This window comes from Gambusia affinis, linkage group LG06 (genome assembly GCF_019740435.1).
Source record: "Gambusia affinis linkage group LG06, SWU_Gaff_1.0, whole genome shotgun sequence".
NCBI lineage: Eukaryota > Metazoa > Chordata > Actinopteri > Cyprinodontiformes > Poeciliidae > Gambusia > Gambusia affinis.
Genome location: NC_057873.1, coordinates 22352712 through 22365043, shown reverse-complemented (window position 1 = coordinate 22365043; position 12332 = coordinate 22352712). Strand labels below are relative to the sequence as shown.

The window sequence follows — 12332 nt, the reverse complement described above, 5'->3', positions numbered from 1 at the left end:
CTATCAATTGCTTGCCAGAGTTTTTTCTTTGTTTTGGTGCATCTAACGGTGCCTAGAAGACAGCGTCTCACACACACACACACACACCTCACTTGAAAATTTCTTTCAACGCCTCGCTAGAAGTTGCTTTCAGCAATGACTAAATCACTCCTAAGCTAGGACTCCCCTTTATGTCCTTTTAGGCCAATATAGGACCTCTAAGGATATGGGCAAAGGTTTAGGTACAGTAATTTTGTCAGGGGGAAGAGCAGGTCCCAAGTCCTGCAGGAAAATGAAATGAGTATTCCTATAAAACTCATGAGAGTGCTCAGATGGAGTCAAAATGCACCGACACCAGCAAGAGTCATGGCAGTTTAAAGCGGACTGTGGAAAGATCACATTGGACCACAAGCAGCCCCACTGTTCCTTACTTTGGGACACTGAGTGCCAAATGAAATGCACAATAGCCTTCCACCCACATTTAACCACTGAGCAATCTGTTTTCTGAAGCTCAAACCCTGGCGCTCTGCAGTGCTTAATGCAGCAACTCCAGACCTCATAAGCAGTCTGTGCCCTAGTCAACTTTTCACAAGGTTAGCTGTAGCACCGTTCAACAGCCACACCGCCTCCCATGGGTGGAGGGTGTATGAACTCGAGCCAATCATGCCACAACACATCAAGGATCCTTCAAGTTTCTGAACACTGTGCACCTCGCTGTGGTCTGGATTATATTAGAGCGCACATGTAACTAGTTTGAGTCATTTCCTAGTTCAGGCTTTGTATTTTGGACAGAGCTCTTCAAACTGAAGTTTAATACAGGTTAAGCTTTAATAGGTTCAAGTATAAAGGTTTAAGAATATTACAAATTTGATCAAAACAAGACTTTCAGTCTGCCACAATTAAAGTTCTTGAGATTGGACATTTTTGGGAGTTGGATCTTCCCTTGGACCTATGGTCTTCTTTGGCAGGAGTGCTGAATGAATGTTTGGCACCACCCCACCGTCTGAGATGGTGACCCCTGCCAGTAAAATTTTGAGCTCCTCGTCGCTCTTCACAGCCAACAAGATGTGGCGCGGCGCAATGCGCTGCTTCTTGTTTTCACGGCTGGCGTTTCCAGCCAGCTCCAGGATTTCAGCGGAGAGATATTCCAAGACGGCCGAGAGGTACACAGCAGAGCCGATGCCAACCCTCGCTGCGTAGTTGCCGTTTCTGAGCAGCCTGTGAACGCGGCCCACTGGGAAAATGAGTCCTGCTCTGGAGGAACGGGACACCGCAGATTTTGGCTTGGATGCGGCTTTCTTTCCTCGGCCGGACATCGTTTGGCTGGATTCAAAGAAACACACAACAAGGCTCAGAAATCAAAACACACCTCAAACTGTTTCTTAAACAACTTTAAACTCTTATTAAGCCATTCACTTATACCCAACTCACTCGGAACGCTTCCACAGGAGAGCTCAGCTACAGACTGAACCCAGAAAGCAGCTTTTAACTCAACCAAGTTAATGAGTTGATTGTTGTCACCTGAAGACATTGAGACACCTGTGCAAACCAATTGATTTAAAAAAATCTATTGTAACTGACAAAACCTGAATTCATAAAAGTCCTCTCTCTTTAATATTTTATTCTGTTACATTTGTCTTGCTTAAAGATTGATCACTTATAAATTTACACTCATTGATGTCACGAGCCTGGATTTTGGGTCTGCTGTGTCTGAGTATGTGATGTACTTACTGATCAGCTGTTTGCTGCATTCTTGCCAATAGTGTGAACAGAAACCGTATGTACGGTAACTCAGGTGATGCAAATGAGATGTTTCACATTTATGTTACTTTATGTACTTTCATTGTTTTGTAGTATTTTCTGAAATGCATCTTAACTCAGGACATAAATTAAGAGAAGCTGTGTTAGGCTGATTAGTTTTTGTTGTTGGCATAATAGAAATGAATGGGGTCACAGTTTAAGGAAAATATGTTTTCCTTAAACTGAGTCGTACCCAAGAAAAATAAACAAAATCCTCTCTGTCGGAGCCAAATAACTTTTGGTAGTGGCAGTTTGATGATGTGAAATGACATCTCCATCGCTGGAAAACTAAAGATTCTTATTATAAGAGAAAGTTTCAGAGCAGAGTGATATAATCCTGCTATTTTGCAGCCAGTGGCCAGCCCTTTTAAGAACCAGATTTCACCCTGCATCATGTCATTGACGTCCTAGTAGACCTGACTTTGACCCTCTGTGAACACTGTTGCATCAGTTTTAGCTTGCTGTCGTTCCAGAGTGACCATCACAACCCCATGTAACAACTGCAACTGGAGGCATGGAACGTCATCTTACTGCAATTAGTAAATCGCTAAGATAATAAATTGTTAACTTGCCAATTGTATCTTCAAACTTCTATCATTGTCGACTTAAACAAACATCACGAAACAGTCTGCTGCAGAATAAGCTGTTTGGACCTGTTGACTTCTACATCTGCAAGGGAGATTGCAGACTGATGCAAATAAGAGAACCAACAGTAGATGGCAGCATTGAACCACACATATTTACCTGAGTCCTCTCTCTTTAATATTTTATTCTATTACATTTGTCTTGCTTAAAGATTGATCACTTATAAATTTACACTCATTGATGTCACGAGCCTGGACTTTGGGTCTGCTGTGTCTGAGTATGTGATGTACTTACTGATCAGCTGTTTGCTGCAAAGATGAGTCATCTCCTGCTCAGCGTAGTACACAGACTAATTCAATAAATTTGACATTAAGGAAAAGTTAATTTATTCCAGTAACACAATTCGCAAAGTGAAGCACATCATATGGATTAATTAAACACAAACTGATGTTTTAAGTCTTTTTTTAAAAAATGTTAATAACGATGATTTTCAGCTTACAGCCAACAAAACCGCGACATTTAAGATTAGATTGCATCACACCGGTAAAACGTTTCACAACAGAAACATGAGCTTAATAAAAAGTAATTTTAATACCCGCTTAAAGGCTGTTATTTTCAAAAGGTGTTCATAATCTGGAAAAAAAAACCCTCATTAGAATCCATAAGTATTTGTTTAGGGTTCCTCTAGTTACTGTTTTAAAATAATCCTCATATATAATCATGTACTTCAATTTGAAGCTTCCTCAGATAATGTTTGTTTTAGTAGAGGTTCGTATCAGTTTGACTTATTTAAAAAAGTAAATTCAACTCAGCAAAGGTATCCAAAAAAGCAAACGAGTTTATAGAACAGCTACAGTTTATTTATTTTAACTGAGAAGATCATCACAGGAAATGTTGCCAAGTTGCTCCGCAACCCACTGCAACTCTGGGGGAGCTGCACAGACATACAGCTCAGGTGGAAGAACATAAGCAGGACAGCTTTTATTCTTGATTTTGATATATTTTAAGAAAACTCTGCCGCACACGGACTAAATCCAAACAAGAAAACCTTTGTTAAAAGAAAGCTGTAAAAGAACCTTCTTTCAGCCACAAGCCATGTATGGGACAAATCAAAAATGGAAGAAGGTACTTTTATCAGATATGATCAAATCTGAACTCTTTGGACTAAACCCCAAAATGAAAAAGGATCTAGGAGGAAGAAAACTAACGAAACACATCACCCTTAACACACAATCTCAACAGTAAATCATGCAGCATCAGGCTATTAAAAAGGCGTTAATTTAGCTGTGACAGGAAGGCTGGTCAGGGTAGATGGGAATGTGGATCAATCTAAATGCAGGATAACCCTGGAAGAAAGGAAGCTGCCATAGATTTGAAACTGGGATTGGGTTTGACATCCCAGCTGAGCAATAATGCTAAACATACAGCCAGATCAGCAATGGGAAGGTTTTGATCGAAGCACATTTATGTGTTAAAAAGTCTAAAACTTAAACCACTTCAGGACATAAAAATGGAGGTTCATAGATGCTCTCCTTCCACCCTGACCTCATCGAGTTTTTCAGTCGTGGGGAAATTTGGCAAAACTATTTATCATTCTCTCTCCACTTCAGTTATGTGTTAATTTGTGTGTTACATTGTGTTAATTTGTCCCACAAAACACATTGAAATGTCATTTTAAAATGTGAAGTAGAGCAAGGTAAAAAAGTAAATCAAGTTATTTTCCCAACTGTGCAACTGGGGCTCTTATTGAAGCAGATGCTTCACTTGTCTTCTGTGCCCAGTGGCCTGCAATAGAGAGACGGAGAGGAGAGAGCCTGAGACATTTGTAATGTTTGCGTTCACTTTAAGGTATGGCAAGGAGCCAATCACAAAGCAGCAGGAAGACAAATTAAGCAAAGACCTTCCCAGCAGGTCGTCCTTGGACAGACTGAATGTGATTCTGTTTAACCTCTCAACATCCTCTTCACACGAGGAGGACGGGACGGGATGGGACTCGAGAGCTGCTAGCTACCAGCGCACATCAGCCTGACTTTCAACTATGAAACGGATATTGCCAGCACACACATTGAGCTGTTTCCTGACAGAATTTATTTGCACTCAGCTGAGGGACCAGACCTGTGAATTAGACTGCAAGCTGCAGTTTTTCATCGTGGCAGTCGCCATCGTTGAGGGAAACCATTTGTTTTCACACAGTTCTCCAGAGGATTTGTGTCTGGATAAAGTCTGAAGGCCTTCTGTATTTATTAGCAACAGTAGCTACTAACACTGAGGCCTACGTTCTGCTGCTGAGAGAAGACTGAAGATGAAAGCAAGAACAGAGGAGGACAAGAATTGAGCCAAAATGATCATTAAAGTCAGATACTGAAGGCAAAACCAGACACCACGGCTTCTAACTAAATCCCTTCGCTAAGGAAACAATGGAGCTAAAACAAGCACCACTTCATGACTGCTTTATTAAAACTGTATCGCAGACTTCAAGTTTTAGATATTTAGACTTGCTGAACCCAGCAGACTATTTCTCATCACTGGATGTGCTTTCAACGGACGTCTACAATGTAACAAGCTGTTCCGCAAACTCAGTTTAGCTCCGTCAAGGGTCAACAATTGCTTCAGTGAGTGGAGACTACTCCATATTACAACCCACCTTTGTAGATCTTTGAGTTACGACCAATTTTCTTAGGCAATATTAGACAGAAAGTGACCACATCATGATGGAAATTCACTGTGGCTATTAACCTCTTTCAGCAATGAATGACTCAGCCGCCTTTTAACACTCTTTTGTTCATAAAATCTTAATTTACACCGATACCATTAACACACGAAGATTTAAAAGTATTAGAGGGAAGAACGTATCAGGTCCCTTTGACAACTTGAATTTAACTTAAAAGTTATTGTAAGTGGACTGTGAATTAAACCTTGAGTGGATTCATCTAGGTTTTGTTACTTACTAATAATAGCTGAAATTGTGGCACCAGACATTAAGAGCAAGAGGAAGATTTGCAGAGATCCTGCAACAGTAGGAAAGTTATTTGTGTCCTGAATTTGTGTGACTGCATTTATTGTTCTTTTTGCAGATTTAAATTAGGGCTTGCAAGGTTTTAATTGCTGGGATTTTCTCATGCACTGAGGTTGGGAGTTTTTTTTTTAATTTATTTATTTTTTTTAACAAAAACACAAAATTTTGAGGATGACCAACAAGTTTGTTCCCAACAAAATTCAAGAGAAACAACCGAGTCACAGCTAAAAGGGACCATGCCATGCAGAGCCTTGCAAAAGTTTTCATTCACTTTGAGTTTTTCACATTTTATTTGGTTACATCAACAAACCTCACTGTAATTTATTTGGATTTTGGACAACATGCACAAAGACGTGCATGTTGTCAAGCAGGAAGTACATTCAGATATTTATTTTAAAGAAAAGTTTGGCACGGATTTGTGTCCAGGACCCTTTAGTCTGATCAGGCCTCAGAGGTTTATTAGAGACGAGCAAACAAACAAAAGATCAGGGGAGATAGCAGAATATAAGATTCTTGTATGTGTTGTATTTTAGCACACAGGGTCTGTCCTGGATGAATAAATTAAATCTTAAATAAATATAACTAGAGGTAAAGTAACCTCCAAACCTAACTTAGAAAACTTAAAGTAAACAACTACCGTAATTGCAAAAGTTAGTGTAGAAATTGTTCAATTAACTTGTTGATCACAGATTTTGAACAAGTTCTCCAAGTCTTTCTGATTGTTTATCAATGTAAAAAGTAAAACAAATAAGGGCGTGCTGTGGTGGCGTAGGGGATAGCACAACCCACATTTGGAGGCCTTGAGTCCTGGACCCGGCCGTCGCGGGTTTGATTCCTGGACCCGGCGATCTTTGCCGCATGTCATCCCCACCTTCCTGTCAGTCTACTGTCATATAAAGGACACTAGAGCCCACAAAAGACCCCCTGGAGGGGAGAAAAAAAAATAAAAATTTGAAGTCCAAACAGCATTCCTACACAATTTCAGTCTGAAAATATCTGATTTTCCAGATTTTTACAAATTAGTTCCCAGGTAATGGTCATGTGAAAGAACAAATATAACTTGCATGTTTCAATTTAATTCTTGGACCAACTTCAGATTTTTATAATCTGGCTTCCCCAGTAAACCCTGAAAATCTACAGTGTTATTTAGAGACGACGAGCAGCGAAAGACACATCCAAAAATACCGGGACTCACCAGCCAGGAGCGTGCCACAAAGACATGAGCTTAAAGCTTCAGTGAAGAAAGGATTTGTGGGGATGGATGGATTAGGTGTGAGGATAATGGGTCATCAGGGGAGAAGGGGAGACTCAGGAAATGGATTTCCCAAGCCCACCCAGGACCCCCCAGCCACCGCCGTGTGGAAACTGAACAAGGCGAGGAAACAGGGGCAAGAAAGAGGGTGATGGGAAAGAAAGATGAGGTGAGAATGGGTGAAGGGTCAGGGAGGGTGGGGTTGAAAGAAGGCGAAGGGCTGTGAAGGATGGGTGAACTGGGTATAAGTAAACTTCTGGGTGACTAGAGGTTTGGTGGAGGTGTGGGCCCGTTCCTGCACCCAAACCTGACTTCACATTAACGTCCTAAATCTTTATTCACAGTGCTTGACGCGAAACAAAATGTCGGCATTCAGACAGAGTCAGCAACTTTGATTTATGATTCAAGCCGACTACATTTGGTGTTATTCACATCACCTGTTAGTGGTCCTAGTGTTGTTACTTTTACACCCTCTAGTAGAAACAAACTATTGAGAAATATTGACTTGTATCTGGTTCTTGTTTATCCAGTGTTTACGTTATATTTTCATCATTCTCAGGACTGGAGAAAGTTTTGATGTCTGCCACATAAATGTATTTAATAATTAAATACATTTAATTCAAATCACAAGACGGAATATGTGAGATGCACAATTAGTGCAGGACTTGACCTGGTTTTGACCAGGATCAGACATGCGGGGTTTTGCTAAAGAGAAACACAGTCCCCTCAGATCTTCTGCCACGTCATTTGAGGAAGGAGGAAGGATGAAGGGCAAAAGATTTTCCATCATCCACCCAAACACCCATCTGTCCATCCCACCTGTGCTTTACTCCCATTCCTCCCCTCTTTTAATCCCTCCATCTGTTTTTCGCTCTTTCCTTTCTCCCACATTTTTCCTTTTTCAGCCATAACTTGTTTTGGCGGGATGTCACGTTTTTTTTTTTTTTTTTTTTCCATGTAAATCTCTTCCTGTCTAGATTTTCTCCTCCATGCACCCTTGGTACCTCATCACCCAACACATGCACACACACAGCAAGAGGCATTTACACACTTCATTTCTTTAAATATTCATTTCCGTCTGTCTGTGAAGTGTTTAGTGGAGTTTCCTGTTCCCAGTCCTCCCACTTCCCTGAGAACCAGCATGTAGGAAGTGGCATTTCTGGCTGTGGTTCCCTCCCGTTCCTCTAACTGGTCACATTCCCACCTGGTGGAGGAAGAAGATGGTAGGAGAGAGATCAAGGTTGCCATCAAGGTCACCGTCCATCCAACAACAGCTTCTCAATATATAATGACAATATAATCTTCTTTACCAGACAACTTATTTTAACCCATAATGCCTCTTTAGTCTTATTTCTTTGACACCAACTATTGTCAGGTTTTTACTCAGAAAGTTACTAGTATGCAGTGTCGATGCTCACAGGACAACATTTTTACACAAAACCTTGCACAACCTTTAGTCACGTGAGAAAGTTTTGGTAGAAATAGATCAGCACAAAGACAACCACGTAGAATCACTTTATTTACAACAAGTCTTTCTCTGGTGTGTCTCTACCAGCTTTGCCCATCTAGAGACTTTTGCTTTTTCTTTTCTTCCAAATATCATAAACTCAGTCAGATACAATAAAAATCTCAGTTGAATTTAGACATGGACTTTGACTGGACCATTTCTAACAAATCCAAACCACTCCATTGCAGTTCCGGTTGTAGGTTTAGGGATCTTGTCATGCTGGAAGGTCATGACTCCAACACGTTCTTAGGTTTTTTGCAACCTGCAACAGGTTTTCTTACAGGATTGCATTGCAGTCATCTCCACTGATCAACCCCGAAAAGATTCTTTGTTACTGCTGAGAGCATGATGCTGCCACTACCATGTGTCACCATGGAGGAGTTTGGTGGGAGTTTAGATGTTTGCAGTAATGTGCAGTAGATATGCTGTATTCCAGCATGCATTTTCATAAGGTGTTGGTAATTGATTATCTCTTTCAGCTGTCTTTTTTATTCAAGTTTTAGTTTGTATGCTCTTGTTGTGAAGCACTTTGGGATTTTGGACTGAATTTATTGTGGCTGTCAGTTTTAGTTTTCATCATACAAAGTGTTTTGTTGCGTCAGTAACATTTCTTGTGCCAAACTGCAACCTGGATCTCTTGCTTTGTTCCAACAAAGGCCTTTTTTCCTGCCTTGTATGTCTGCAGTTCGTTCAGACTTAACTCTGGTCTCTTTGATTAATGACCTGTGTTCATTTAATAGATGTCATCTTAAGGTAATTAGTCACAAAATGTTATTTAGGAGCGTCAAAGTAAAGTGGAATGTATACAAACAAAACTCAATTTCCTTTCTGTCACTACCAGTAGAGTGCCTATAAAAAATAACTCACCACTTCCTCTATATTTATGTAATCACTTGATTTATGTTAGATTTTTATTTCATTGTCATTTTTTTTGTAGAAATAAGTTTTCACTTTGACATTGAAAGACTTTTTTGTGTTTTTTTTTTTTTTTGTCAAAAGAGTCAAATTCTGTTGATCATGACTTATTTGCATACTTGAATGCTTTTTATAGGCACTGTACATGAAAGACGTTTGGGGTTCTCTGGAGGTTTTGTTGACAGTCAGTATCTTCCTTACAATAGACGGTGCTAAAATTTATTTTGGGTAAAATTTGGGAATGTTTAGCAAATAATAGTCACAACTCTGACTGGATTTGATTTGACACAAAGACCAAGATTTTATGCTTTTTAAATTAAATTTTGAAACAAGAAAATATGATTTAAACAAACAAAAAAAATGCTTTAAAAAACCCCCAAAAAACCAACATATTTATTACCGGAAATTTGATTTTAGTGCAAAAATCTGTGGTTCTCATCTTCAGTTGTGCTAAAAAGCACAAACAAACAATGTCATCCTGTTGTTGAGAATGGACCAGTTAATTAAAATGAATGATTATTGTTGCGTTTTCCCCGGCTTCTTTCTGCAATCATTAATGCTCGGGCAAATTAGCATGACCACCGATGTTGGCAGATAAACAGTTTTTCTGCATCACTAAGTTGTTTTTCCGTCATGTGCACAGCTGCAGCATGTACACAAATGTGATTGACAGCTCTAAGATCCTCCTCCAGGCTCTGATTGGTTGTTTCTGATGGCGAGCGGTACATTTCTGCCAATGGGAGAAGGCAGAGGAGCTCAATTGTTTTCCACAGATGATCTGTTTCATGTTATACTGACGCAACATGATGACAGTTTTGCAGAAATGATGTTTTTCATAAAAATCACATATTGCGGCTTTAATTAATACCCTGTAAAGCAAAATAAGAACTTTCATGTTGGGGTTTCTAATATAATTGTTGACTTTCTTTGTATTCTTGCCATCTCTTCTGTTGTCTATGTTGACATAATGGATGCACTCACCCTTCCTCCCGCTCTTGTTGCCATTGTTGGTGATTTAATGGAGTCAACCCTCCCAGCCGCGAGTTCCTGAACAGCTTCCTAAATAAATGAATTCAAATGGACTGTGAGGGATGTTTATAAGACATGTTTTTAGTGTTTCCATCCTGTTACCAAACCACAATCAGGACGTCTCCTGCTCGGCGTCTCCCCCTCCAACTAAAACATAATACTACTTCATGATAAGTAAAAAAATATTGACGTGATTCTCACTGAACTTCGTTGCCAGCCATCTTCAAAACACATATAATGCAGACACCTGCTAGAGCGCTCACTACTACAACAGACTCTGCCGATGTCCCGTAAGTGTTCGGATGGAAACGCTCCATGGCCTCTTGGCTGGCTTCTTTCCGCTTCCTTCCTCGCTAGCTGGTGTTGCAATCTGCCAAATGTGAGGTGCACAGTATCCCCACACACTCATGTGAGTTCACACACACCTGATGTTGAATCAGATCTGGTTTTTGGGAATTTTTATGACCACGTGGCAGCTTGTTTTTATTTAAAGAAAGCATGGCTTCCAGTTAGCCACTGATCTCGGTTTGACAGGGCGGGGGGGAGATTTTGTCTCTAAACGCTGGATTTTAAATCAGAAGGAAGTTTGTACTATAGTAGCACCAGAGGAAAAGAGAGATATTAATAGCAGACAGAGGAAATACACCTGGGAAAGTAATAAAAATATGCATTTAACCCAGCAGGTGATATTTTACATTATCTTAGGCTACATTTCCCCCCCTCCTTTTTCATAATTAGTGAGCCGGTAAATGTAGCAGTAAATTTTAGATCATCTCTCAAATTTTTTAAGTGATGGTTTCTTTTTCGTAAGGAAAAAAAGACCTTCCAAACCAATCTGTTATTAGTTTTAGGGAGCAATTACATTTTTAAATAATAAGTGATTGTGCTTCCCTAGATGGAAACAACAAGCTTCTCAAACAACTGGCAGGGAGTTTTTCTGTGGAATTTTTTTGTTGTTGTTGTTGTACTCTGTTTTGAAGAATTAGATTGCGAAACCAGAAAATGCAAAAATCTTAGTGCACCTTGGATTTAGGGTCGCAATCTATGTCACAGGTGTCAAACTCCAGTCCTCAAGGTGTCCTGCAACTTTTAGATGAGCCTCTGCTGCACCACACCTGAGTAGAATAATTAAGTCATTAAGGCTCTGGAGAACTGATCTACAGAGGAGGAGGTAATTAAGCCACTTCATTCCAGTGTTTCGTACCTGTGGCACATCTGAAAACTGCAGGACAGCGAGTTTGTCACCCCTGGTCTATGTTGACCCTCTTCAGGATTTTCAGGTGAAAAGCTAAATTTAAGTTTCCTCCACTTAGTGAAAGTCATTCTGGACCAGACAACAGCAGAACAGCACCAGACCATCCCACCACCACCACCATGTTTCACCTGTGATGGTTTTCTGAAGTGCCGTGTTAGTCTGGAGCCTGATGAATGCCTTCCAAAACGTTAGCTCACTAAATATTTTCCCAAAAGTCTTACCGGGATGGTTTTAGGGAAATGTGAGATGGGTCATTGTATTCTTTTTAATCATTAGTGGTTTTGGCTTCTCTCGTGGATATTTGCCCAGTTTTGTCTTATGACTGAGTCATGAACACTGACCCCAACTAAGGCCTGCAGGGATCTAGATGTTGTTCTGGATGCCTTTCTCTTGTCTGACTTCCTCTTGGAGAAAATTTGTTAGGCTGACCACTGAAGGTTCACCACCATTATGTGTTTCTTCCATTTGTGGATGAAGGAGCTCATTGTGGTTCACTGGAATCCCAAAGCTTTACAAATGGTTTTGTTACCCCTTATAGACTGAAAGGCGACTTTGTTTCTAACATGTTCTTCAGCTCGTTTACAGAAAAGCTCAATGTGGTGCTTTTTGAAATTGTTTATTTTTTTTTATTACCCTATTTCATGTTATCTGACTGGCTCTATTGCAGCCATGTCTTGTTTCAGGCAGTAATCAGGTCATGCAATGGCCGGTGAGATGGAACCAGATGCTGTTCGGTGTTAATTCACGATTCAACAACAGATGAAGTAACTTCTCACAATGGTGATTCTTTTCCCTCAAGAAAAGGAAATAATTGGATAACTGGTTCATTATTTTCTTGGTTAAACATTGGAGCGATGATCTAAAACTACCAGAGCAAGAGCAAAAGCAAAACGTAACAAGACATCAAACGCATATTACAATAACAAGAAAAAGTTTGGCGTACATCTTTCTGATCCAATAAAGAACCACTAAACAGACGTTTGTGTGGATGAAA

The 12332-nt window shown here is 40.0% G+C and overlaps 1 protein-coding gene across 2 annotated transcripts; it reads right to left on the bottom strand.

The window, feature by feature from the left end:
- Window positions 1–783: 783 nt before the first annotated feature.
- Window positions 784–1508, bottom strand: LOC122833261 (late histone H2A.2.2-like). Of its 2 annotated transcripts, none has more exons than XM_044120709.1 (2): window positions 1411–1508; window positions 784–1302 (listed from the first exon to the last, which is right to left on the bottom strand). In XM_044120709.1, the coding sequence occupies exon 2, from the start codon at window positions 1293–1295 to the stop codon at window positions 879–881; it is 417 nt and encodes a 138-aa protein (XP_043976644.1). In that variant the 5' UTR covers window positions 1296–1302; window positions 1411–1508; the 3' UTR covers window positions 784–878. The 2 variants fall into 2 exon arrangements, with proteins under 2 accessions (XP_043976644.1, XP_043976645.1); XM_044120710.1 differs by having other exon boundaries at window positions 1402–1420.
- Window positions 1509–12332: the final 10824 nt, after the last annotated feature.